Source organism: Balaenoptera ricei, chromosome 4, assembly GCF_028023285.1.
Source record: "Balaenoptera ricei isolate mBalRic1 chromosome 4, mBalRic1.hap2, whole genome shotgun sequence".
NCBI classification, from domain to species: Eukaryota; Metazoa; Chordata; class Mammalia; order Artiodactyla; family Balaenopteridae; genus Balaenoptera; species Balaenoptera ricei.
In genome coordinates, this window is record NC_082642.1 from 161,551,068 (window position 1) to 161,578,957 (window position 27,890).

The window sequence follows — 27,890 nt, forward strand, 5'->3', positions numbered from 1 at the left end:
TGAAATGTAATGATATCTTTGCTGCAAGAAAAGCTTGAAGATTTTACTTTATATAATGCACAGACATCTGGAAATTTAGAGGAAAAAGAACTAAAGTGGTACAGGGTACAAGATTATAGATCCAACAGGGCCCTTATAGATAGTCAAGAGATAACCCTGTATCTTATAGTGAGAAATTTAATTTTTAAATGACCATTGAGACAACTGAAATATCTTCTCATCAACAATATCTGACGTTTGCTATTAGAAATGTCTCGGGCTTCCCTGGTGGCGCACTGGTTAAGAATCTGCCTGCCAATGCAAGGGACACGGGTTCGAGCCCTGCTCCAGGAAGATCCCACATGCCACGGAGCAACTAAGCCCGTGCGCCACAACTACTGAGCCTATGCTCAAGAGCCCGCAAGCCACAACTACTGAGCCCACGTGCCACAATTACTGAAGCCTGCGTGCCTAGAGCCCGTGCTCCGCAACAAGAGAAGCCACCGCAATGAGAAGCCCACGCACTGCAACAAAGAGTAGCCCCCGCTCACCGCAACTAGAGAAAGCCCGTGCAGCAACAAAGACCCAACGCAGCCAAAAGTAAAAACAAACAAATAAATAAATAAATTTATAAAAAAAAAAAAAAAAGAAAAGAAATGTCTCAAGGATATGATAGCTGGCTACAGAGGCTGACAGCCTAAGGTTATGTGACAGTGGCCCTCAGATAAACCAAAATCTGAAAGAGATTTTTTACAACAAAATCCTATCAGCCAAGGGATCACAAAGGCCTTTATCAAATATATTTAGCCATTAAGTCAAAGAAGCCCAGACAGGCAAGACCCATTTCCGATAGCCATCCTCTGTGGCGATAGAGACAGCCCTGGGCCAAGCTGTAGTCCAAGCCTTCTGGAACTGCAGAGAACAGCAGTTTCCCTGCACGTCAATGAGTCCTAGGTTTTACTTCTCTCTTAATACCCCTTCCTGGGATTAAGAACAGACAAACACCCATCATTTGTGAAGTCTCTTGCTTATAGTAAACAGTGAAATAGACTCCCAATTAATAGAAATGGAAAGAAATATTAATTAAACAATATACTCTGCCTCCTGGCTATATTCCCCATCTGCACCAGAGGCTGCAGGCCTATCTCAGGGGAACTTAAATGCAAGGACAGATTTCCCAGCACAACTGAACCTCTTTCTTCCCTGAAGCTTGGCACTGAAATTAATAAAGTTCTTAAGTGAAATAGCTCAAAGGAATCTTTTAACATACAAAACAAAGGAAAGGATCTTCTACTTGAGAAAAACTAACGGTAAGTAACCTGGTGTGGAGAAGACCACCAGCGAATTCTTTCGCTAACAGAAACATCCCCACACCCAGGGCTGGGTCAACAAGGAGGATGAGAGTGAAAGTGAGGGCCTCCCTGGAAGCAACGCACACAAGAACAGGGAGAGCCTGTTAGTGTCTGGCTAACCCGAAGATATGCTCCTTGTCAAAATGAAAGCCAGCTAGCCTGAGCTGGACCAGCCTGGCCATGGTGCCTCTAACCCTCCTCCCGCCCGCCCACCCGCCTCACACTGCAGGACACCAGCGCTTCACTTACTTCAACTCCTGGGAGCAGGTTTCCCTCACACGTTCTGTCACCACGAGCTCTGTCAGCTCTGCAGCTAGGTCCTGGCTCAGCTGAGTTAACACCAGTTCCCTCTCTTGTTTCAACCTAAGGGAAAAGGAAAAAGGGAACAAGAAATAACAGTCGTCACACTCTGTGACCTTGCGAGTGGGGATTTGAGTTGTGCTGCCTGGCCCCTCCGGCAGGCCTGACACCTCTGGTTCCACCAGACAGGCCCCACAGCCACGCCCACTCCAGTTCCCAGACCACCACCAACACTCCCTCTGGCTGGGGAGGGGCTGCTGCTTACAAGGTGGGACCTGCCCGCTCCCTGGGCCACAGTGTACGAAGGCGCAGGGCGAGCCGTGGGTCTGATAGAGTGCAGTGGGCAAAAGCGAGAGCACCCTAGGCCAGGGCAGGCTCTCCCCCTGTGCACACGCTCCACCCCCCACGCGCACTGCAGGGGCGCGACACCCTCACCTCTCTTCTTCAGCGCGCCGCCTCTCTTCCTCTTTTCGCTCCCTTTCCTTCGTCACTTCTTCAGTTGCCATGTGCCTCAAAATGCCCACGGTCGCAGCTGTTAACAGCTCCTCCACAGCAGCACTGGAAACACTAGACAGAGCAAAGTGGACACGGCTCTAAGTAAACAATAAAAGCCGCACAAACCTTATCACTAGACTTCTAATACGAGCAAGGGAAAAAATACCTATTTGCCTTCCAGCATAAAAATCAAGCCCGTGGTTAGGAACACACAATCTATCAAAACTGACTCAGGAAAAAAAGAAAATCTGAATAAACCTATAACTAGTTAAGAGATTGACTCAGTATTTAAAAACATCTCCCAGCAAAGAAAAATCCATGATGAGATGGCTTCACTGGCAAATTCTACCAAACACTTAAAGAAGAACTAACACCAACCCTTCTCAAACTCTTCGAAAACACCGAGGCACAAGGAACACTTCCTAACACCTCTACAAGCCCAGCATTCCTCTGACCTGATACCAAAGCCAGACAAAAACACCACAAGAAAACTAGTGACCACTATCCCTTGTGGATGTTGAAGTAAAAATCCTTAACAAAATACTAGCAAACCAAAATTAAGCAATATACCGAAAGGATTATACACTACCAAGTGTATAATCTCACACTACCAAGTGAGATTTATTCCTGGAATGCAACAAATGAAAATCAATATAATACAACCACATTAATAAACTGAAGGGGAAAAAACCCACACAATCATCTCAATTAATGCAGAGAGACCATCTGACAAATTCAATACCATTTCATGATAAAAACACTAAATAAGTTAAGAAGAGAAGGGAACTTTCTCAAAATGATAAAGACCGTATATGAAACACCCACTGCTAACATCATATTCAGTCGTGAAAGACAGAAAGCTTTTCCTCTAAGATCAGTAACAAGACAAGAGTGCCCTATCTGCCATTTCTATTCAACACCGTATTGAAAGTTATAGCCAGAGCAATTAGACAAGAAAAATAAAAACATCCAAACTGGAAAGGAAGAAGAAAACTATGTGTATTCACAGATGACAGGATCTTATATGTAGAAAATCCTAAGGGATCCACTCAAAAGCTATTACAATAAAAAAAAGTTCAACAAGATTGGAATATAAGGATCAACACCCAAAAATCAATGGCATTTCTATACACGAGCAATGAGCGTTCTGAAAGTGGAATTGAGGAAACAATTCCGTCTACGATAGCGACAAAAAGAATAATATAATTAGGAACAAATTTAACCAAAGAAAACAGAAGACTTGTACAATGAAAATTATAAAACGTTGCTGAAAGAAATTAAGGAAGACAGAAACAAATGGAAAGACATCCATGTTCATGGACTGGAAGACTTAATATTGTTAAGATGTCAGTACTACCCAAAGCGAGCTACAGATTCATTGGCATCACCATCAAAATCCCAACATAACTTTTTGCAGAAACAGAAAAACCCATCCTAAAATTCTTATGAAATTTAAAGGGTCTCCAAATAGGGAAACAGTCTTCAAAGAGAAAGTTGAAACAAAGCTGAAGGACTCGCACTTTGTGATTTCAAAACTTACAACTTACTACGAAGTTATAGTAATCAAATTAAAACAATATGGTACTACCATAAAAACAGACATATATGCCAATGGAATACAGAGCCCAGAAAGAAACCCTCACATATATGGTCAACTGATTTTGAACAGGGTGGCAAGACCATTTGAAGGGGAAAGGACAGTCTTTTCAACACTGGTGCTGTGAAAACTGGATACCCACGTACAAAAGAACGATGTTGGATCCTTATCTTACACAATATATAAAAACAAAATCAAAATGGATCAAAAACCTAAATTTAAGAGCTGAAACTATAAAACGCTTAGAAGAAAACCCAGGGGAAAATCTTCACAACATTGTTTGACAGTGATTTCTTGAATATGATACCAAAAGCACAGGCAACAAAAGAAAAATAGATAAATTGGACTATATAAAAATTTTAAATTTTTGTGCATCAAAGGACACTATCAAAAGAGTGAAAAGACAATCCACAGATTGGGAAAAAAATATTTGCAAATCAAATATTGAAAAAGGGGCTTCCCTGGTGGCACAGTGGTTGAGAGTCTGCCTGCCAATGCAGGGGACACGGGTTCGAGCCCTGGTCTGGGAGGATCCCACATGCCGCGGAGCAGCTGGGCCCGTGAGCCACAACTGCTGAGCCTGCGCGTCTGGAGCCTGTGCTCCGCAACGAGAGAGGCCGCGATAGTGAGAGGCCCGCGCACCGCGATGAAGAGTGGCCCCCGCTTGCCGCGACTGGAGAAAGCCCTCGCACAGAAACGAAGACCCAACACAGCCAAAAATAAATGAATAAATAAATAAATTTAAAAAAAAAAAAAAAAAAAAAAAAAAAAATATTGAAAAAGGATTAGTATCCAGAATATGGAAGAACTTCTACAACTCAACAACAAAAAAATTCAAGAATGGGCAAAGGACTTAAGTAGACATTTCTGTAAAGAAGATACACAAGTGGCCAAAAATTACATGAAAAGATGCTCAACATCATTAGTCATTAGAGAAATGCAAATCAAAACCACAGTGAGTTACCACTTCACACATTATAATGGTTATTATTTAAAAAAACAAAAAAAAGGACAGCAAGTGTTGGCAAGAATGTAGAGAAACTGGAACCCTTGTGCACTGCTGGTGGGGATGCAAAAATGGTGCTGCCGTTGTGGAAAACAGTTTGGTGATTTCTCAAAAAAGTAAAAATAGATCATATGATCTAGTAATTCCACACCTAAACATATACCCATAAGAACTGAAAGGGACTCAAACAGTTATTTGTGCCCCAGTGTTCACAGCAGCATTATTCACAATAGCCAAAAGGTGGAAACACCTTATTAAGCACAGGTGAATAAATAAAATGTGGTATATATACATGTGTATGTGTGTGCATATATTTAACAAAGTATTGTTCAGAAATAGATCTGGAAGTAGACAATGGTGATGAATACCCAACATTGTAAATATACTTAATGCCATTGAATTGTGAGCTTAAAAATGGTTAAAATGGTAAATTTTGTTATGTATATTTTACAATTAAAAAAAAATCCATGTAAGTCTTACTTATTTTTAGCTCCATCAAATAGAAAGTATGTATCTAATTCTAGTATATAAAAAACTGAACAAACCTATGAACAAGACTGACCCTTTTGTGTAAACTACATTTATACAGGGAAATATCTGGTTGGCCAAAAAGTGCCTTCGGTTTTTAAGTATTGATAATACCCTTTCGTATAATTGTGTCACTTTATATGTACTAGAATTTTTTTAAAATTTGAAATCCTTAAGAAAGTCTGACTTACTAAACTTGACAGATTTTAATTAACTATTAACTCCAAAAGTAGCTTAAGAGTTTAGAAAGATTTTGATTATTAAATTTATCAAGACTAGATGCTTAAAGTGTTCCACAAAATCAGCTTTATAAAATTTGTAAGTGTAGTTTGAAATGTCTAAGGAAATTTCATCATGGTGTTAAATGCAAATGGTATAAAATGTTTAAGGGAATTTAATCTGTCAAATTTATAAACTGCGACTTAATCCAAGATCGAGTAAAGTGACTTTTTTTTTTTAACAGAGAATGAACTAATTATTACTAGATTTTTTTTATTACTAGATTTTTTATCACATTTAAAGTTTAAAGAAAAACAGGTTTCTAATTTACAACTTTAATAAACCTAATGCTACTCAAAAATCATACACACATAGAAACTACCTGCAAACGACAAACACAGGTCAGGAACGTGAGGGATTATACCCACCAGCGAGCAGGACCAACATTTAAGCCTGTACAAAGGTGTAGCTGTGATCTCTCGTTGGAGACTGAGAGCAGCTTTATGAGAGGAAGCGTCTGTGCTTCCTGAGCAGACAGCCTCAGAGCAGGACAGGCACCACACTTACCCCAGGGCTGCGGCTGCGAAGGCCGCCCCAGCGGCGCCAACTTCCTCGCAGTCCCCCTGAAGAACCTCCTGGATGAGCTCATCCACCACCTGCACCAGGTCCTAAGGAGAGGGCAGACGGGCGTCAGGAGCACTGGCTGGGGAAACGCCGCCTCGATCCAGACCCAGCTTATCACCAAGCAGTCCGCCTCCACAGCCTAAGGTACTGAAGGTCTTCACGGAACCAGAGACATCATGGACCGTCCCGCCCAGCTCAGAAATCCCTCCAAGACCTCATCACTGAGAGCTGTTTGAAGGCATCTAATGACCCTTACACGGGGGTCGGCTGTGCGCTCCTGGAAAGGGTTCCTGCTAATAACCAGAGAGGAGCCTTCTGGACATGCCAGGACAAGCCTGCTGCCTGCTCAACGATGGCCATTCAGACGGCCACAGTGCCGCACCCCAACGTCACATGTCCCCAGCGTCTGCGGCCCTTCCTCATTCCCCACCTCGGGCCTCCTTGATCCCCCAGTGGGGTGGTGCCCAGTGCCTGCCCAAGCAACAGGGTGGCAAGATCAAGTCACACAACCTGTGTGGTGGGTAGGCCCTGCTCGGCCCCGGGGCCACCTGTCAGAGGCATGCTGACCCCAGGGACACAGACAGTGGTCAGACTGGACATCAGAGGCAGCTGGATGTTTGCCCACGACGGGCTCTCAGAGCCCTGACAGAAAGGTTCCTTACCTCGTCCGAGTACACAGGTGCAGACTTCGGGGGAAGGAGCTCCAGCTGCACGGGGGGCTGCACGGGGGGCTGGAAGAGGCTGGGTGCCATGCTCAAGGGCAGTGCCGGGAGGTGTGGAGGAGAAGCTGGCACAGGGGTGGGCAGGGCCTGAAGGAGGAGAGCCGGGGGGGTCTCGTCCCCCTCCGCACCACACTCCTCTCCTCTCCCTACACCTGGAAGGAACAGGCAAACGTGGGCACCGAGGACAAGCCCTGGCCACCCTCCCCAAGCAGACCACCACCGGGCGCCTCCTGAGCCATGAGCCGGGGGACCATGTGCGCTTCACCCGTGGGAACAAAGCACTGTGGCGCCAGGGAGCCGTTCAGGCAGCACCGAGCTGATGTCCGCCGGGCCCCAGGATGAGGCCTCCCAGAGGGGAGCACAGCTGGTGCCCTCCTGAGACCGCAGCCTCACTCACCCGCCACGTCCAAGCCGGGTCTCTGAGTGCCCGTGGGCAGCTCCGCAGCCAGGCTGTCCCCGACGTACTTGTTCTGGGAGTTGAAGCTGCACACGGGGGTGTGACGGGGGACAGGGGGTAACGGCCCTCCATTCATGATCTCCCCAACTGACACCGTCAGCTTCCTGGTAATAAACACCGACTTCCTGGCCTTGGATAAACCCTCTGGTTCCAGGAACGAGGACCGGTTCAGCTCGACACAGCTACACAGACCACAAAGAACCCACGGAGAAGCGTTACACAGGCGAGAGGCCGCCCTTCACCTCCTCAGTGCCCTGCGGTCACTGTGTCGCCAGACGGCCACGTGGAAATGAGGGGAGGCAGCAAAGGCCGAGCCCAAGGCCCGGCCCACGGCATCCACCACTGCCAGCGTTTCCTTCTGACACGGGAGCCACCTGGCCTCACTGTTAGCGGCCCCAGGTGCAGCCACGCTCCCCTACACGCTCCCAGCTCATCCCGCGAGGGCAGCTCTGCAGGGAGCAGACGGGGCCAGGGCTGAGGAGTCAGAGGAGGATGGGTTCAGGGAAACCCCAGATCCGGACACGACAGGCTACACGTTATGGAGCCATTTTCTGGGAGAGGGTCCACAAGTTCCACCACGTTCTCAAAACTCTGACTGCAGCAGAGGAGAAGTCCTGGCCTGGCCAGAGAGGCCATCTTCAGGGACAGAACAAGGAAGGCCCCAACCTCGACCATCAGGTTCTTGAGTACCTTGGGGAAAGTCAGGAAGAGTCTGAACCCCAACCTGCTGACGAACAGCGTGTGGCCTGGGGACCCCCCCGCGGTTCTGACCCTCGCCTGCTCCCCGGCACCCCAGGCAGCGGAGCGTGCCTTCTCCAGGGCCGGGCGCACAGCTGGCACTTCCCAGCCTTCCCAGAACTGAACGGGAGGAAAGGAGAGAGGCCCGGCGGTGCGGGCCTCGGTGCTTACCCGTCGGAGACGGTGAGGCCGTGGCAGCTGAGGAAGTCTGTGGCCTCCTCGCCGTCTCTGAAGAGCAGCATGCGCACCACGCCGTCCAGGGGAAAGGTGGTGGAGCGCTGAGTGCTCGCAGTGTAGGCCACGTTGAGCGCTCGGAGCGCGTCCTTGCGGATCTGCGAGGAGAAGCCGAGCCACTGAGTCGCAGAGGGTCAGGCGCTCCCTGACCGCAGACGGCTCAGTCCCTCTGGAAAGCACCCCGGGTCCCAAGCTTAGCGCTCATCGGGCCGTCTGCTCGGCAGAATGCCCAGAAGTGATGCAAAGCAAAAACAGTTTCACATACAGAAAAGGCTGGGCCATGAAGGCGTTATTTGTAAGAAAAACTAGGAAACAAACCACCCACCAGCAGGGCCGGGAGAGTACACTGTGCATCCGCCACTCAACAGAAAGCGCTACAGCTGCTAAAAATTACTGCAGACATGACGGAACGCCATGGAAAGTGTGTGACATGAAACTGAGTACAAGTCAGAGAGAAAGGTGCTTCACAGCATCACACTGAGCATTTTAAGCACGTGGACAGAGGGAACCATGAAGGCGCTGACTGCTTAGTCTGACCCCAGGACTCCGGTGGCCCTGCTCCTCCTCTTCAGTGTGCTTTAACCAGTTCAACCCAGATCAACGGTGTGACTTCAAGGCTGGCATGCATGTCCATGCTGAGTGTCCAACAGTGAACAGACAAGACCCCTGTCCTCACGTAGCTGACGTGGCAGGAGACACCAACATTGAACAAAATGAACGTACCAAATGCACAGTGCGTTTAACGGTGATAGAGCGGCAGAAAGAACAGCTGAGGAGGAGGACGGGGAGCGCCCTGCCGAGAAGGGGGCAGCCAAGCCAGGCCCCGCAGGAGGGGAGCACCGTGCACTCTGTGAGCAGGGAGGACAGCAAGCGCAAAGGCCGAGGCAGGCGCATGCTGGGGGCTGCGGGCGCCGGGGGCGGAGCCAGGGAAGACGGGAGAGGAGACGAGGTCCAGGAGACAATGGGCCACTGTGGGCTGCTGTTAGTGAAACACTTTGTCCTTCTAAAGAAAAACACTTAGATTTCTTTTGAGTTTAAAATTATTAAAATGGGTACAAAAAAAAAAAAAAAATGGGTACAAACGGTCGACTATCACTTGTATTTATCAACTGCACAGAGTTCCCCAAGCGGCACATTGTTAGAAATCTTTTCATTTGTTCCAGAATTTCAGTTCTCTTGGAAACTGTCAGATCTGACAGTGAGCAAACTTGCAGAAGACTTTGCCTGGGATGTGATGGTGGGTTTAGTCACTGTTTACAGGAGGACTTCTGACCAAAGAAGAAAAATGACCTGGAGTCACAAAACCAGCCAGGCAGGTTCCCGAGATCTCCCAGGCAACCTCCTCCCCACCCAGCGGCCACCAGGGGCTCCCAGCAAGGACTCCAGGTGGCATTCTCCCGGCATTCCCCCGCCCCCCGCCCCCCGCCCGCCCGCAGCTACAGGACAGCACAGGGGCATGCTGTGTGAGGTGGGCGTGCAGGCTGCTCTATTATCTTCCCCAAGTGCTTCAGAAGGTGAAGACCTGACTCTGGAAATCTGAGACCAGGAGTTCACACTCTATGCAAATCCTGAGGTAAGAGACTGGTCTTGCCCCATCTTTGTAACCCCAGTGCAACAAAGAACAGGCACTTTAGATATTTACCGAAATGAATTTAGCAACATCAAGCTCACTCCAAAAATGAAGACTGATAACACTAACAAGTTCTAGATTAGGGGTTTGTGCATGCAGTTTGCTTTTTGGCTTCTCTGTTTCCATGGAAGATGATAGTTCTGAACGCAAGTTATCATTCTGAAGAGATTTCTCTCATCTGAACCAGAAGAAGAGTATTTCCCACTGCACAGCCTTTCCATCGGTGATCAATGGTGCCAACCCCATAAACAGGTAACAGCAGTATCCCCTCAGGGGCTGCTGCGCAAGACTTAGCCCAGGACCCGCTGAGATGCTCCTGTCACAAAGAAGCTCTTAAATGTCACAAGTAGCAACCAGCTTTCGTCAATTCTGCAAGTACAGTGTCAGTACTCACCTGATTAAAGTAACAATGCAGAAGACAAGCGTTCAGATAAGAAGCTGATAGGACCAGTTTGAAAAATCGCACAAAATTATTACTGTTCAATGCAGCAAAAGCCTGAACAGCGAATTTCACCTCAGAGGAGTTTCTAACGGCAGGATGGAACTGCTGCACTTCTCTGTTAATTAAAGGAGATGAAAAGGGTTAGAATTTGATCTTTAATTAGACAAAATTTCCATGAAAATAGGTCTGACAATAAAACAGATTTCAACTATACTGAAAAAGAAGGTCCTGATATGGTCACATGTGCCAATATGTTCATGGTTTACCACTGTCAAAGCCACCACTCTTGGGCTGGACTGGTAACAAAGATTTTCTTTAAAAACATGATGAATAATAAAGTAAACAAACTGAAGCAATAATTTAAGAATGATTTTCAAAGAGTTACTTTAATGCCAACTGACTGCCAGCTGTATTTGAAGATGTTGTCTAAGAAACAAAGATTAACTTTGTTTTGTTTATAAATAAACTGATTTGGGGACTACCCTGATGGTCCAGTGGTTAGCAGTCCGCGCTCTCTCTGCTGAGGGCCCGGGTTCCATCCCTCGTCGGGGAACTAAGATCCCACAAGCCGTGCAGTGTGGCCAAAAAAAAAAAAATTATTAATTATTCAAGAATTACTCAAGATAGGGGACAAATGCCCATCATATATGAAAAGACTACACAGCCATTTTCCCTAACTAGTTTATCTCCAAGGCTTAATTTAAAATCAATCACACATCTAGATATTCTGCAAGCTGAAAAAGAGTTTCAGCATAAATAAGGGAAACTTGGGATCCGGTTTACCAACAACAGGAATGGAAGGCTAGTGGACTCTAACATATTTCTCATGTAAATGTCTACAGATAGATCAGGGCAAGGTTTAAAATTCATCCTTAGTATCCCACCCTTAGGGCTTCCCTGGTGGCTCAGTGGTTAAGAATCCGCCTGCCAATGCAGGAGACACAGGTTCAAGCCCTGGTCCGGGAAGATCCCACATGCCGCAGAGCAACTAAGCCCGTGCGCCACAACTACTGAGCCTGCGCTCTAGAGCCTGCTAGGCCACAACTACTGAGCCCGCATGCCACAATTACTGAAGCCCATGCGCCTAGAGCCTGTGCTCCACCACAAGAGAAGCCACTACAGTGAGAAGCCCACGCACCGCAATGAAGAGTAGCCCCCGCTCACCACAACTAGAGGAAGCCCGGGTGCAGCAACAAAGACCCAATGCAGCCAAAAATAAATTTTTAAAAAATTAAATAAATTTAAAAAAAAAGAAAAAAAAAATCCCACCCTTAGCATTTCTGTTTCACACGATTTTTTCCTCTCCTATGACTCAGACCTTTGACGAGGTTTGTGTGCACACGTATACGAGGAAACACGCTGACAGCTCTGACAGGGGACCCTGAGCTTTCCCGTCCTAGTTCACTCGCCTCTTCTGCTCATACAGCAGATTCCTGCCTCGTGCTCTCCCACTGACAAGGAGAAGCCGTGCTCAGGAAGGGCCTGGGGCCCGCTCTGGACGCCCTGGCGCCGGCAGGCAGCCCCAGCCTCCTGCTCCCAGCGGCTCAGCTCCAGGGGCTGCACAGCTGAGCCCAGCTTTCCCACGGACGTCCCAGCGTGCGACACCAGAGAAAACTCGTGCTCCCAGCACCGCTAATCCTAAGTGCTCTCTTCCTGGTTAAACCCTGCCTTTCCCTATGGCTTAGGCTGGCTTCTGAACTGGGAAGTTCACCTTAGGATGTCCCCCTTGTTGAGATTGAGCAGAACGTTGTAGCCCTGGAACTCTGCTTCACTGGCACAGAACACGCCCTTGTTTCTCAGGTCTTGGTACATTTCCTTCAGACTCTGAAGGCACTTGGTCATGTTCTCATTGTTGATCTTGGCATCAAAGGAGGACATGGGCTCCTCACACATGAAGTGAGCACAGTGGATGTGAAACCGGGTGCACTTCTCAATCAGAGACACCGTCACTGGGTCGCACAGGTGCTGCTGCGTGATGTCCTGGACACGAGTGAGGCGGAAAATTACACACGCGCATGTGCTGTACGCACACACACCTTACATACACGTTTCTCGTACACACACAGATCTCATTAACGTATTCCCATACATAAGAATCAACTATTAGAAAAATCATGCTTATTACCTGAATTTCTCAGATTTCAATTTGAAACAAAGCCCATGAAGTACATTTTAACAGGACTTTGTAATGATTTTAAGTAACAGTGTATTTTTTGTTACAGATGAAATGTAACTGAGTAAAATGACAAGAACTCTCACTTTCACTCTGGACTTGACAAGTGCCCGATACCTTCCGTATGCCCCGCGTGCGGTTCCACACGAAGTCGTACCAGTCCCGCAGGCTGCCCTCCTTCTGGTCCATGACCTGGGTCACCAGGTAGTCCATGGTCCTGCTGAGCACCGCCGACGGGCGCAGCTCGTGCGGCAGGGGCTCCTCCTGGTCCGCTGAGGAGCGGCTGTACTCCTTCACGGCTGCCGCGTGGTCCACCTGAGGGCGGGGAACAGGGGTGAGCGGCTGGGTGGCAAGCGCTAGACCAGCCTCCCAGCTGCTGTGCCCGAAAATGGGGAAAATCACACATACACGCTTAAATAAGGTCAATACTACAGGATACAGTTTTAAAACGTAAAATTTCTCTTTGAAGGTAACAAAATTCAAAGACAAAATAGAGAAACTTGTTTTTGGCAAACATGACAAGAAGTGAAGATAAGAGGCTATCCCATCAACACACACAGGAATTTTAGTGAAGACACACCTGCTTGGCTCCAAGCACAGAGGTGTGACAGGTAAAGGACGTTAAAGATTCTAAAAGGTCTCAGCCACGCTCAAACACCAGATTAAGTCTACACGGACCAGAAACGGAGCCGGCAGTGAGGAGGGCGAGGAGGGGCAGGGGAGCAGCAGGGCCTCGGAAGGCCCTCAAGAGTCTGGAGCTGCATCTTCCACCTGCAAGAAGAGGCTGAAGAGGTGCGGCCGAGGGTGGAGCAGAGACGCCCATAAGCCCAGGCCCTGGGCACCGGCTGTGAGCTGTCACCACCATCTCCTGGGGCAGGAGCGCTGGGCCTTTGCCTTGACAACTGCTGCCTAGCTGGGGACCCTGAGTCAGGCGAAGGCCGCTGTGTGAAACCACCGGCCAGGAAGGGAGCAGAAGCCCGCAAGCAAAATTAACAGAGAGCAAAAGAATCTAAAATGGTGCAGATTTCTGGGGAAACAATTGGGAACGTGCACTGACACATATTCAGGAACCTTAAGAAAGGTCACACATCTGATACAGCACTTCATGCGTAGGATCCATCAGAAGGAAGGAAGCTGAATACCTCAGAGGCATTACACACAGCATGCCCAACAGAATTCTTAATAACACTGAAAAATCAGAAACAGCCTAATGATTGCAAAATGGGGAGTTTGGACAGAGCTACATAATCAAATAATATGCCTACCTTCAAAATTTTGAATGCTTATAAAGAGTTTACCATAACAGAAGAAAATGCTCGTGATAAAATTTTAAGTGAAAAAGATTCACACAAAATCATACCTAGAGCATCCTCTCAAATGCACAAAATATAAACATAAAAAAGGACAGGAATAAAACTGTGAAAAGAAAAAATGGGAAAATTTTTTTTTAATTTATGAAACAAATCTGTATCTATTTCTCTAGGGAACCATGTGGTCCAGTCACCTTATGCAAGACTGCTTCCTACACACCTCACAATGCAGACAATGGAACACGACTGTTCATAGCACATCCCCACTGCCCTCTAGGAAAGTAAACACCAGACCAAGTATGTACAGAAAGGACCAGTGCAGCCTTCCCTCCCCTGCACACGCCCCTCCACCCCAGTGATTAGTACGGACAGCAGCCTGGAGAGCACCCTGGGGGCGTGGCACTCTACCTGGTCAGTGCCTGGGACCACTTCAAACACACTAAGCTGGCTCCGGGTCTCCCGCATGTATCGCTCCTTCTCGGGACACATATCCGGGCACGTCCCAACAAAAGTCCTCGCTTTGTCCAGGTCGGTCCTTTTCACCCGAGCTGAAAGCGTCAAGTAAAAAGAATGCACCACACAGTTACTAGGAAGCCAGAGAAGTGCACTTTCATAATGATAAAAGGAGAAATAAAAATAAGCATCAAACTGCAAAGGAAAAGAAAGAAATTTTAAAAACACCGGGCCTTAGAGAAAGGAAAGCACAGCCTACCACACCACGTGACAGGCCATCGAGGCCCATGAAGACCCTCCAGAGCTTCTCCCCTTTCCAGATGGGTCTCCTATAATGACCTCAGTGACACACAATCATGCTGCAGTATTTTTGTTAAAAGGATCAATTTGTTAAATGAAAATATTCAAAATTTGCCAGTATTCTAAAACTCTCAGTATTTCATCATGTTTTTAGTATAACAGGAATCACATAATGGAAGTTAGCTGGGTCCTGACCTAAATAAACCACTATGATGACCCACAGAATTAAATAGTTAACAAAAGCATCCTTCAAATGAAATGGAATGCAACCTAAAATTTAAAACATTCACATCTTATTTTTATTTTTAAAAATTCCAATATCTAGTAATAACTTTTTTTTGGAATACAACAATCACACGTCAATGACGTAACGTATGATGGCAGGTTTTACTACCGTGTTACGGAGACACTGTGATTATTCCCTTACAGCCTCTCCACAGAGGAAAATCCTACAGGTTAAACTTACTTTTGAAAAAACTTTGCAAAGAAGGGTACACGTGCTGTTTTATTTTTGGTCACTGCACATACTGCTTAGTGTTAATAGGACACTTGCTTTTTGAGTAGGTTTTAAATACATTCGCGTGGTTCAACATTCCAAAGGTGTAACAATGTCCAAGACTGGACGCCCCCCGCCCCTTGCTCCCCCGTCCTGACCATCAGCGTGAGCGATCCTTTCTCACCTCCATGACTTTTACACACACATAAGCAAGTACGCTTACGTATTTACGGACACACACACACTTCCCCCTTTTCTGTACACAACTGGTAGACATTTCCCACGCCTTGCTTTTTCCACTTCACAATAAATACTGATCATTTTTCCATAAAGAATCCCCAGTCTTCTTTCAGGCTATTTAGAATCCCACTGTATGGACAGTCAGTTTCCAATCTCTTGTCATCACAAACAACCTTGTGAGTGAATCGCACACACGTGGGGCAGTCTGTGGGACGCACTCCTGGAAGTGGAATTCTGGGTCAAAGGCGTGAGTGTCCCCAAGCCTGAAGACACTGCCAACTTGTCTCCTCCGGAGCAGCCTGCACAAGGATGCAGCACTGGGGCCCGATGGGGAGATGCCGCCCTAGCGGGTGTGGTTTGCGTCTCTCAATCTCTTGATGCTGTGTGACGGACCGAGAGTATCTGCATCTTTCCATTTCTATTTTCCATGTTTAAGAGCCAACTCTTTTTTTTTTTTTCGGCCACACCGAGCAGCTTGCGGGATCTTAGTTCCCCGACCAGGGATTGAACCCAGGCCCTCGGCAGTGAAAGCGAGTCCTAACCACTGGACCACCAGGGAAGTCCCAACAGCTCTTGACACTTCCTTTCCTGAACCTCTCAGATCTTACTCGTTTTTCTACTGGATTTGGTCTTTTTCATACTGACTCTACAGGACTTTCTGTATCTGGGAAATCAGCCCTTTGTCTGTGATGAGCTACAGATTTTTCCCCTGGATTGATATCTTTTGTAGTTTTATTTGTGGTGATTTCTGTTAAATAGGAAGTTGTAATTTTTTTAATGTGTGGTTTGTCAATATCTAAAAACTGCCCTTTTAAATTATTTAATCTAGCATGGATCAATGGTTGGCTTTCTTCCGAAAATAAAATTACATTACAAACACATCTGCACTATTCACTGCCTCAGGAGACTAGAAAGCAATAGAGATCACACGTGCAGACTCAACGGCAGTGGAGCCCACAGACGGAGGTCACCCCTTCCCTCATGGCTCCCGAGAAGCCCGCCTCAGCCGAGACGCAGCCCCGTACCTTGCCGCATGACTCTGTCCCTCTGGTCAAGCAGGCGGTACTTCTCCTCAGATGTCTCAGCCACAGTACCTATCAAGGCACTGAGAGACGACACACACGGCCCAAGACCCTCGGAGCCCTCGGAGCCCTCGTCAAACGGGTCTCCCTCAAATTGAGGGGGCTTCAGAAGACTCGGCTTCTTCACTGGAGAGCTACAGGGAAGATGACATGCTAAGAGCTGTGTGTCCATCAGGCATTCGGATCATTTCCACATCCGAACACTTCCCTTATCCTCCAAGATACCCTGCTCCTCTACAGCTGGGAAGCCCAGCGCTGAAGACAGGCGGCCTTGACGACGCTGGCGATGACCATGAAGGCATTACTCATACTGCGCGTAATTCGTGTTCTTCAAAAGTGAGATGCGCCCATTTAAACAGCTGAAATGAATTACCTGTAGATTTCTATCTCAAAGAAATGAAACTAAGAGTGGAATAAAAGAACGTTTTAACACCATGAGGAAATACCATGCCTACACGTTTTCATACACAGCTCCCCTTCAGTAGAAGCATGTACTAAAAAGAACCGGGCGTTCTCTGTCAGCTTCCCCATTTTCTAGCTGGCTTTCAACATTCCATGAACTTGAACGTCAAAGAAGATGTAAGGAATGGAAAACACAAAAGCAAATCCGCAACTAAACTGTTGACTGCAAAACGTGAGGAAAACTATATTGACCAAAATGTGCAAAACGTGAGGAAAACTATACATTGACCAAAATATGTGAAGGATTGAACAGAAGCAGGCCTGATGTGAAAAGGAAGGTGAGGTCACACAGGAGTCTGAGGCCACGAGCCAAGGGGAGGGACGGAGGGAGGAGCCTTTGGGGACAGAGGTTCCACACACACAGGGAGGTCTCTGAAGTGCACACTGAGTGCCAGACCTGGCCTGAGAGCTGTGCACACGGCTGCACAGTTATAACGATTATTAGGAACACGTGGTTTACAGCCAATTACACGTTTTAAGGGGAAAAGTGATTGCCTATACATGTATACATCAGACAGGCTGTAAGACAGCAACTGCGTGGGCTGTGGGACTAAGGGAGTTGAGGGGCCCGGGCCTCTTCAGGGCCACCTCCCTCTTCTCCTTCCGCAGGCCCTCTTCCCATCCTTCAGCCCCTACTTAGGTGTCAGCATATCACCCACTTCCCTTTCATGCTCTGTCATGATGGCTATGAAATCCCTCCTGTTTAGTGATAGTAGAAGTCACAGAACCCACTTGCCCTGTAAAACACAGGCATTCAGAAGGACCAGCCACACCTTTTATTCAGGCTGCCGGCTGCAGCCCTGGCCACGGGCTTGCCAAGAGGGGAGTGCTGAAAAGGTGTGTCCTCGGTGCCCAGGCCAGCGTCACCGTCACCTGGCTGCTTCTCCTTGAGGGAAAAGGGTTTCTTGTTGGGACCTGAGGACACAAGAGTCAGAACAGAGTTTATGATATCACAAGTCACTCGACACTGGACTTTACTTTTTCTTGAAAAAGTAATATTGTAATTGTGACAGGATGTTACAAAGGATCCCAAGGAAATATTACAAGGCAACCCCACCCCACCCCCACCCCACTCAAAGCTCGAAGGCCTTGCACACAAAGCAGCAGAGACTGTGCAAAGATCAACTGAAAACTCACCTGTTTTTTTCTTGTGCCAGAAGATGGCCATATCCTTATGCAAACCTTTCCCCTTCTTCCTAGCTAGGGCTGCAGATGCCTGGAAAACAGTCCACAACACAAAGTACGAGGACATCAGGAGGCCAAAGGAAATGAAGCTCTCAAATGCAATTAGCAGAATTCTATACAGCGGAGCTACACCTCTGCCAGCCACATGTTCTGACCACACCATCCGCCTTCAGCCGCGCCAGCCACAGCCCTTACCTACCTTGCCTATCTCACAAGCATGTATTTGCCCTTCTCCTTTTCAAAATTAATCACTTTACTGTGATAGAACCCACAAACTTGGCCTTACTGGCATTTGGTGAGATGAGTCTCACCAGCTGACTTACTGTACGGGAACAGAAAGACTGCCAAGTCACTTAAACCCAAAAGGAAGCTGCAGAATGACACACATGGGGTACAATTTATCATAAAATATACATACACAAAACCAACTATATGTTAGTATACATATAGATGTACCTATGAAAAAGTTTAGGAAAACACTCACCACGCTAGATAATGGTGCTTGCTCTAACGGGAGAGATGGGGGTGATGAAGGACCTCAACTTTCCATTATCGATGAACTGCTTACAATGACAATGTATTTATATATTTTATTTTTTAATGTATTTTTTTAGGGTTCAGCTGGAAAAAAAGCACATTGCAATAGCTAGAAAATAACTTTAAAAAAATGAGGATTGCTGTATGACCCAGCAATTCCACTCCTAAGTATATACCCAACAGAATTGAAAGCAGGGTCTTGAGGAGATATTTGCACACCATATTCATGGCGGCATTATTCACAATACACAAAAGGTGGAAACAACCCACATCCACGGACAGATGAATAGATAAACAAAATGTGGTAACACCCATACAATGGAATAAAGGAATGAAATATAACCACATGAATGAACCTTGAAGACATTATGCTAACTGAAATAAGCCAGACACAAAAGGACAAATATTGCATGATTCCACTTATCTGAAGTATCTAGAACAGGCAAATTCATAGAGCTAAAAAGTAGATGAGAGGCTTAATGGTTACAGAGTTTCTGTTTGAGAAGATGAAAAAGTTCTGGAACTAGATACTGTGATGGCTGTATAACATTGTGAATGTAATTAATGCTGCTAAATTAAAAAAAAAATCAACAGAAGAGAATAAATAGCAAAACCCCTAAAACTGCACATATATTTTGGCACAGAACTTCCACTCTCAGGAATTTAAACAAAAGATATATTCAGAAATATATGCACAAAAATGTCCACAAACAGAAAGTTAGCCAAGTAGGTAAACAGGATAGAATGCCATGTAGCACTTAAGAACCCCATTCTCATCTACACCGTTCATGGATTTCAGAAGCTACTAAAGATCGCCACATGAAGAGGTTACCAAACGGTGTATGTGGTTGTGATCCCATTTGTGTAAAAACAACGTGACTATAAATTTACAAAGACGTCTACCATAATCTTCATAGTTGATATCTTAGAGGATAGAACTATGGGTGATTTTGTGCCCCCTGCCATAGGACTTTCTGTTTTTTTTCCCCTATGTTGACAGGTAATACTTCTATCATTTAAAAAAGTATGAAAACATGCTTTCTAAATTTTTATAGAACGTAATTTTTCCCCACAAGGATATTCAGAAAAAATAACAAAATATATAAAGCTACATAATGTGAGCAGCTCATGTAAGTGTACACCCTACAACCAATGTGTTATGTGTATATATGCATATACACAAATTTAAAGTCAAGGTATATAAACGATTAACAGCAGTTCTCTCTGGAGGATGGGATTACAAGAAGATTTTACCTTTTCTGTATTGTTCTGAATGTTTACAGTCATCATGTACTATGACCACATAAAACAAAATCAAAAATAAAACAAGAAAACTCAAGTCTGAAAAAGTGCTATGTGGTTACAGGGACACTCCCATGTGCTTTAGAGAAATCTGACTTCGCGGGAATCATTCACCCAGCATTTCTAGAACACTGCATTCAGTGGGGACTGCAAGCTTTCCACAAATGACTCTAATTTATGAAATAAATAGTGCTATTCCAGTCTAAGTTAAGACATTAGAGTACTTTTCTAAATTCTAGCAAGCAAATAACTGATAGATTTTAAAAAACAGGTTTTAAAGTGACAAAGTTCACTCTAACTTTGCCACTTTTTTCACTCACATGAACTTTGTCGGAGTACTCACATGATCAAAAAAATACACCACTGCAAGCTTTTTGCTGCGCCTGATATAGATGCGCTGCACTTTAGCAATTTTGCCAAAGTGGTTCTCCAGAGTGGTTCTGTCATTGAGATAGTCAGGGATGTTCTTGCACTGGATCGCTGTGACTTCAGGAGACAAGCCCCCAAGACTGTCTGTGCTCTCACTTCTTTTACTCTGACGGCCAGGAGTTCCTCGTAGAGAATCTAGGGGATCAGAGAACGGGCACAGATGTGTATCAGATGCAATGTTTTCAAACAACAGGAGGCATCAACCAGGTAAGAGCAAAGGAAATTTTCATGGATGTAAGACCTGCTCTGAGATCCTATGGTATGTTAGGATCCCTAATGTTTACAGGGGGTTTACTACGAAATTCAAACTAACACCCAGGGAAATTTACCAAGAACTTGCCAGCAGGATTTACTGTATTTTGTACATTTTTAGAGCGCACCTTCTTTTTTATCTCTACTTTCAGTTTCTTCCTCTTTATTCACACCTGGAAGCCGGGAAGGTGCCAGGACACACTGACTGCCTCCTGGGACGGCCAAGTGGTCATTTTCCCCAGACTCAGCACAGCCAGTTTCCTTTTTAGATTCCTTGTTGCCCAGACGACCTACTTCTTTATTGCTTTTGAAGACATCCTGTATTGTCCGACCGAACAAAGTGCCTCCCCGGGGTCGATTCAAGCGGACGGGTCGTTTATCTGGAGGATGATCGCCCCTCAACAGAGGGTCCAAATCTTCTGCCGCATCATGACCGTGCCTCCTTGGGGACCGATCCTGGTCCTCCTTCCTTTTCAGTCCTTTCATGAGGCTGGGAAGTGGCTCCATTTGGGAAACAGCTTCTTCGCATCCTTGTCTGACACCTGTTTTGCTAACTGGGAAGGGTTCACCCAAGGACCCTGAAGAAGATATGGGGAAGCTAGTAAAGCCACTATTAGAACTTCCAAAGAGTGATTTTGGGCCTCTCTTCTCTTCCTCCACATTTTGACTTGACAAAGCAGGAGTAAAGGCAGATGATGATGAATTATTATTACCTGGTTTTGAAAAGGTAAAATCTGAATTGGTGGCTGAACTACTTGTCACCTGAGAAAAACAAAATGGGGCCAGTCCCCCAGGTCCACTACTGACTGGGTGGGAAAATGTAAAAAATCCGGAAGTAATTTGGTTCTGTGTTTTTGCTGGCTCGGATTCAGTCCCCAATATTGGTCTGAACACTGAATTTTCCAGAGGTTTAAAGCTAAATTCTGTTTTCCCAAAACCAGAGCTTGCTATTTCTCCAGTCTCTGGTCCAAAAGTAGAAGTACTTGGGAATGCTCCAAGGTTGGGTGATTTAAAACTAAATCCTGGGTTTCCAGACACAGATGAACTTGAAGGCCCAGAGGTAGCTACAAAGGCCGGAATGTGTTCAAGTCCAGAAAAGAGTCCAACATTTGAGGTTTGGGAGAATCCTAATGTTTGCACTGAAGAAGAAGGACTTTGTCCAGAAGATGCTGGAAAGCTGGACACCTGTGAAAATCCTGAGCTCTTCCCAGATAATGTATTGTTTTGTCCAAAAAGAGAGGGCTGACCAAACCGAAATGGTGGCTTAGCTTGAAACGTCCCTATGGAACTACTGGAAGATGGTGGAAAAGCACTAGGCTGCTGCCCACTGAAAGGATTAGCTGGATTCATCTTCTGATCCAATTATTGGAAGGTAATAAATAAAACGCACAGAAAAACAGTCCCCTTCCTCAAACGATCTGTTCAGCTAGGGAGCTCCCCCTCATCTTCACAATAAGCTGAAAGACAAAAATTCAGACCATCACAGCTATGTAGTGCTGGAAGACCAAGAAAAGAATTTTTAATCACATGTCAGGTAAAGCAAAGGGCTAAGTATTCTTATTTTCTGAGAGCCAACTGGTGGGGTTGTTTTGTTTTGTTTTGGTTTGGTTTTGAGTGCAGGGTAGAAGTTGGTACAAATAAATTACTTTGTTACGGAGCTTTAAAGCATGATCGCTTAAAACTAAAAACAAAAATTCAAAACATTTTACTGAATCGGTAAATTCACGGAAAACCTCAAATAGCAATATGAAAATACAAGCCGTTACTCTTTTCAACTTAAAGACAGGAGGTTTCTGACGTCTTTCAATCTCAACAGCCAGAATTAGAATGCAACACTATTAGAAAATTAGTGTTTCAGTGTTTCCTCCCGTCTAATTTTTCTCGCAGTAACCAGAGCACCAAATACTCTTTACCGACAAATAATTTGCGTTTTTACACGCGGGCGATTACTCCCAGGAGCTGGCTTGAAAAACAAGAGTGCTCACGCAGAGAGGCTGCCCCACCCCAGACCGCCGCGGGACAGGGGCACCGGCGCAGCGCAATCCAAACCTCGGGCGGCGCGGTGGGTGGCCCCGCACCCGCTGTGTTCCCCCCCGCGCCCGCAGTGTCCTCCCGGCGCCCCTGGCCCCGCACCCCCGGCCCCCACTCCGTCAGCGACACGGGCGCGGCGGCGGGAAAGGGGGAGACCTCCGCCCGCCCGGGCCCCACGCCGCGCTCACCGTCCGGCTCAGGGACGCCGCCGCCCGCCGTCCCAAGGCCCCTTGGCGCCGAGCCGGAGCCGCACGCAATGACCGCGGCAGCCAGACTCACCACTTCACTGCGCGCAGCGAAAGAAAGCTAGGCGGCCCCACTTCCGGTCCGTCCCGCGCCTGGGGGCCCGACGCGCTCGGGTTCCGCTCTCTGGCCCGGCGGCGGCGGCGGAGCTTCCGGTACGCGGCGTCCAGGCCCGGCCCAGCCGGCTTCCGCCCGGTAAGTTCCTCCTCCCCAAAGAGGGGTGGCGGGTGTTCCCCGCGGGCGGCCCGGAGCCGACGGGGCGCCCCGGGGCGCCCCCCGCCCCGCCCCCACCCGCACCCCTTCACCGTTGGGCCCTTCCTCTCCGCCGCCCCGGTTTCCTAGTGGCTGTTGACGTCTGTCTGGCGCGCCTGACTCCACGGCCTGTTCACGTCCTTCCATGTTATGGCTTCCTTGTAGTGAAAGGCACATTCCATGACGTTTTTCCACGAATTCCACCAAACAAGATGAATTGAGTGTGTGTGCGCGGGGGTTTCTACAGAACTTAGGATGGCTTTCTGATTTGTCTGCCTTTTCTAGGGCGCGGTGGCTCCGGCCGCGATGAGCTTGGTGCTGAGGAACCTGCAGCGGGCGGTGCCCCTGAGGCGGGCGCGGCTCCGCGAGAAGGTGCAGGCGGTGCGGAGAGCCCTGGGGGTGCAGCGCTTCGACTTGGGGGTCGTCTGTGTCGACAACAGAAAGATTCAGCAGATTAATAGAATCTACAGAGACAAAAATACCCCAACAGATGTGCTTTCCTTTCCATTTCACGAGGTAAAAGCTGTTTTCCTGTTCCTGTCTGGCCTGCCTTCCTCTGTAAATCCCTGTTAATTATACCACAGGCATGATTTTAAGTTTTACTTTGAAAAATTTCAAATACACACAAAAGGAGAGAGTACCGTGTGACCATCCCCTATTGATCAGATCCTGTCGCTAGAGGAGGGGAGGTGATTGCCCCCCTGACCCCGCGTTCTGTACCAGTGAATTAAAGAGAAAGTGCTTCTGCAGTTGTAAGTGTGATTCAATAAGGCATATGTATGGATTGAAAACTCTTAAATAACTCTGAGAATAAAAGGACAGAATTGGGTGAATGTTTTAAACAAATATGTGACATGTATCAGGTCACTACCTACGTTATGTGAATGATCCACGCGAAGCTCCCCACACTGTTAGTAACAGCGTAAATTGGGGCAGCCCTTTTGGAAGGCAGTCTGGCAGTTTACTTGAAATAAATCTTGATTACTGTTTAATCCACTAGTGTCACACCTAAGGAAATAAATGGAAAGAAAATAAAATGTTCACTGTGTAGTATAAAACTGTATTAAAGTATCCACTTATCATTTTCCCTGATAGGAAGTAAAAATATTAACACCCGAAGTATCAAGCCATAGGTGACTGGCTTAGTGTGAACAGGCCTCAACTGAATGGACTGGTCTTTATGGTCTTTATGTGGGAAAATGAGAAAGATTATTTGTTTAGGACAAAACAACAACTGGAAAAAACAGAAATGTAAGCTTGTATCGATGTGGTGATTTAGCTCCTTGGAAGTTAGGGAGCTGGGTGGTTGTGCCTTAGGAAGGAGGAAAGAAATGGAAGGTTCATTTGACAGGGTGGGAACGTCTTCAGTCAGTCGTGTGTAGCGTCTCTGCCACTGTTCCCGACTTGTCTGCCTTGGGACTAGTGACACAGGGTCTTTCGGGGTGAAATCTGTAGGCCTGTGGTCGGTTAGTGTTCTGAGGTCGTGTTCTCCAAATGTGTGTTTCCTCATTTTCAGAATCTGAAAGCAGGCGAAATTCCCCAGCCTGATTTTCCAGATGACTATAATTTAGGAGACATTTTCCTGGGAGTGGAGTATATCTTCCAGCACTGCCAAGAAAATGAAGATTACTATGATATCCTGACTGTAAGTGCTGAAATGACAGATCCTGATTGGCAAAGCAAAGGCTGATGTCCTCCATCCAGGCCGTGAGAAGAGGTGGAGGCGACACGGGCATACACACCATCGTCCTCATGTAGGACAGAGGTCACTGGGGGAGACCCACAGGCAGGGGCAGCACCCTCTCACCATCCCTCAGAGAGGAGAGCCTGGGCCGTGGGGTCTGCATGCCCCGTGGCACCACTGGGTGAGGGGAGAGGACAGGGAGCATCTATGTATACAACTGAGGAGAGGGAGCCCCAAAAGTGGCCTTGTTCTTAGCTTTACCTCTGGAGATCAGCAGGTTGTGTTTAGCGAGCTCAGACCTGCTGCATGAGCTTCTTACTGAACTGCCCGAAGCAGGCAGGATTCTGGCCTCCAGGACCTTCAGATCTGTCTCCTCAGCTTGGTGCCACGCAGGGTGGTGGGAGTGTTCTGAAAAGCGGTGTGTGATTGAGTCGTGTTTTAACATTCCTGTGGATTCAATTGAGGTGTTTTCCTTTGGCCGAACAGCCACACCCTGAGTTATCATCTTGGGGGAGCCTAGTGCTTCCGAGGCTTGAAGCAGAGCGTAGAGCTTCCCAGCGAGACGCCCTGTGCTCAGGCGTCAGGGTGCTGCCAGGAGGAGGGTGTGCTTTCCCCCTGGGACTTGGGGCAACTGCAGCATAGACAGGACTAGTCAGCACAGATCTCAGCTCTGGGACCTCTGTGGCCAGCAGCTGTGCACCCCTGGGGGCTCTGGGCTGGGGGGCAGTTGTGGACCTCTTCCACTCCCCCACATCCCCTGAGGATTCTCTTACCCCCAGCGGAGGGCCAGCCCACACTCCTAGGGCCCTCATCCCCCGGCACAGGGCCAGGCCAAGCCACTGTCCTCCCAGCTGGTGCCCAGCTGCACGTTGGCACCTTCTAACAGCCCGGGGTAACTTCCCCCTTCCCCTGCCCTGGTCCTCCATGTCTCCACAGCTACCCACCCTTCTGCCCCTTCCCTACCCCACCCCAGAGGAGATCATGATCTTCACATCCTGCCACAGGGGCCAGGCCTACTGCTGCTCCCCAAACCCCACCCATGTGACCTCACCACCTGCCCACAGCCCTGCCTGGGCCCAGAGGAGGCTTCCTAACCTCCCACCAGGCATCCACTGAGCTCTGCCTGACTTCCTCCTCCTCCTCCTCTTCCTCCTCCTCCTCCCTGGCTCGTGGCTTGGTCCTGACCACCCCCTGAGGCAGCTTCTTAATTGTTCTGACAGGTGACTGCCACCCACGGGCTCTGTCACCTGCTGGGCTTCACACACAGCACGGAGGCCGAGTGGCGGAAGGTAGGAGCCATCCCCTGTCCCCAGCACACACACAGGGGGCATTGCAGCCCGAGGCCCCGGGAACCGGGGCTGCACCACCTGCCCCTTGCAGTCAAGTATGAAAACCAAATGGAGAAATGCAGTGAAATAAGGAACTTATAATGCCTGCTTTATAAAAAAGACTCACGGTGTTTGTCTTAAATATTGGACTCTCTAAATGCTGTTAACTGCGTTATTTATTCACTGTTGAAAGAAAGGTCTGAGGAGAGACACTACATTCTATAAATTCTATAAAATTCAAATGGCTTAAAGTTAAAAAACCTTTACAAGAGACATTGGGATGGTACTTGTCAATGGAAACAGGATTTAGAGCGTGCAGGTGTCTGATCCAGACCTGTTGGGTAAAGTTCTGTCAGTTTGTCACCTGGAAGGCTGCCTGTGTTTACTCTGTCTATGAAGGTCTGTGTTGGTAGATGCACCGTATTGTGTATTATTAACTCGAATTATATTCGTAATCAGACGGGTTCCCTGAACAGCATAGAAGAAAAGCATATTTTCCTTAACAAGGTAGTCTCCGGGCAGCGGGCCTCCCCGCCGGCCTTCCTAGGCTGCTGGGTCCACACCAGCCACACCCTGGCTCCGCCTCGCCTCCCCCACCCCCAGCCCTGCTGTGGCCGCCTGGCTCCCCTCCTCAGCCCCGCTGCTTCCCACACGCCCGCCGGCAGCATCTCAGGAAAGCCTCCAGCACGCTTCCCCCCCCCCCACCCCCACCCCCCCCCCCCCCGCCCTGCCCTTTCCCCGGGGGGCCGTCCTCACACACCCCTCCGGTGCTTTCAGGGCCGGGCCACCCAGTCTGGCCCCTTCTCCTGCGACCCAGGCAGGCGCTCCTCTTCATCCACGAGACCACCGCCTCAGCACCCGGCCCCAGCCCCCTGCTGGCTCCGGGGTTCACACGCCACCGGGCAGCACGTCGGTGCTCCCTGTGCACTGGGACCGCGGCCTGCCTTGGGCTGCGTGGGAGCCCCCGGGCCTCGGGGAGGGAACCCCAGGGCCCGAGGAGGCCAGGCCTCTGGGCCAATCTGGAGCTGTTTCCACCCCTTTCTTTCAGATGTACCAGAAGGAGAAGCAGGCTCTCGAGGAGCTGAGCGGGCACACAGGGACCAGGCTGCAGCCCCTGAGCAGGGGCCTCTTCTGACCGAAGTGCCACAGTGTGGATGGGAAGTGGGTACCCCCCCGGGCCCCAGGGACCAGGGCTCCCCACGCTGAGGTCCCCGCTGGCCACTGCTGGCCTGCTGCACAAGTGCCAGCCCTAGCAGGCGCTGAATTCCACGAGTGGAACTTGCTTCTTAAAACACGAGAGAAATTTTCACTCATTTCTTTGTTCAGGACACAGTGGGTGTGTTATTTTCAGTGTTGTAAATAAAATAGTTGCAAGTGCTCAGGATGCAGAGGTGTGTCGGGCGTGTCAACCGCCTCCTCCCTGGGGCCCTGCCTTTGACAAAGAGGCATCTCCCACGTCTGCATCCCTTCAGGACAAATCAAGCAGCCCAGGTGGGCCTGCCCCCACTTCCCGTTGGAATCCTGCTGGATTCGGTCCCATCCAGCTCTCAGGAACGCTGGGGCTTGGAGCCTTTGCTTGGTGCCTCTGCAAGGTGAGGGACAAGGCTGACCCTCGAGGTGGCCGCAGGGCCAGGCCTACCCCCCGCAGGGGACCCTCAGCACGCCTCCTGCCATCACCCACTCCTACCCATCGGTCCCGGTCAGGCAGTTGCTCACAGACTGTGCTCGAGTCCTTGGTCGTGGCCCCGGCGTGGCAGAGCTCCGACTGCCATGTCCCATCCTCCTGTAGGAAACCCACCCTCCTGTCA

The 27,890-nt window shown here is 48.1% G+C and overlaps 2 protein-coding genes across 6 annotated transcripts in view; one reads left to right on the forward strand and one right to left on the reverse strand.

Moving 5' to 3' along the window:
* Nucleotides 1-23,154, reverse strand: part of MCM3AP (minichromosome maintenance complex component 3 associated protein) — a 42,974-nt gene extending 19,820 nt beyond the window's left edge. The window contains exons 1-16 of one of the 3 annotated variants that reach the window (XM_059921763.1): nucleotides 22,764-23,154; nucleotides 20,673-22,001; nucleotides 20,207-20,427; nucleotides 17,977-18,055; nucleotides 17,613-17,754; nucleotides 16,321-16,511; nucleotides 14,215-14,354; nucleotides 12,614-12,811; nucleotides 12,035-12,303; nucleotides 10,276-10,438; nucleotides 8,189-8,349; nucleotides 7,220-7,461; nucleotides 6,763-6,974; nucleotides 6,044-6,144; nucleotides 2,067-2,198; nucleotides 1,581-1,694 (exon numbers count right to left, since the gene is read on the reverse strand). In XM_059921763.1, coding sequence (XP_059777746.1) covers nucleotides 1,581-1,694; nucleotides 2,067-2,198; nucleotides 6,044-6,144; nucleotides 6,763-6,974; nucleotides 7,220-7,461; nucleotides 8,189-8,349; nucleotides 10,276-10,438; nucleotides 12,035-12,303; nucleotides 12,614-12,811; nucleotides 14,215-14,354; nucleotides 16,321-16,511; nucleotides 17,613-17,754; nucleotides 17,977-18,055; nucleotides 20,207-20,427; nucleotides 20,673-21,894 — 3,587 coding nt within the window. In that variant the 5' untranslated portion in view covers nucleotides 21,895-22,001; nucleotides 22,764-23,154. The remainder of the gene's footprint in view (nucleotides 1-1,580; nucleotides 1,695-2,066; nucleotides 2,199-6,043; nucleotides 6,145-6,762; nucleotides 6,975-7,219; nucleotides 7,462-8,188; nucleotides 8,350-10,275; nucleotides 10,439-12,034; nucleotides 12,304-12,613; nucleotides 12,812-14,214; nucleotides 14,355-16,320; nucleotides 16,512-17,612; nucleotides 17,755-17,976; nucleotides 18,056-20,206; nucleotides 20,428-20,672; nucleotides 22,002-22,763) is intronic. The other 2 variants (XM_059921762.1, XM_059921761.1) reach the window with 2 other exon arrangements.
* Nucleotides 22,913-27,466, forward strand: YBEY (ybeY metalloendoribonuclease). 3 transcript variants are annotated; one of them, XM_059921765.1, is made up of 5 exons: nucleotides 22,913-23,013; nucleotides 23,356-23,586; nucleotides 24,587-24,715; nucleotides 25,975-26,043; nucleotides 27,131-27,466. In XM_059921765.1, the coding sequence occupies exons 2-5, from the start codon at nucleotides 23,377-23,379 to the stop codon at nucleotides 27,215-27,217; spliced, it is 495 nt and encodes a 164-aa protein (XP_059777748.1). In that variant the 5' UTR covers nucleotides 22,913-23,013; nucleotides 23,356-23,376; the 3' UTR covers nucleotides 27,218-27,466. The 3 variants fall into 3 exon arrangements, with proteins under 3 accessions (XP_059777748.1, XP_059777747.1, XP_059777749.1); XM_059921764.1 differs by lacking the exon at nucleotides 22,913-23,013 and adding an exon at nucleotides 23,023-23,241; XM_059921766.1 differs by lacking the exons at nucleotides 22,913-23,013; nucleotides 25,975-26,043 and having other exon boundaries at nucleotides 23,023-23,586.
* The last annotated feature ends 424 nt before the right edge of the window (nucleotides 27,467-27,890 follow it).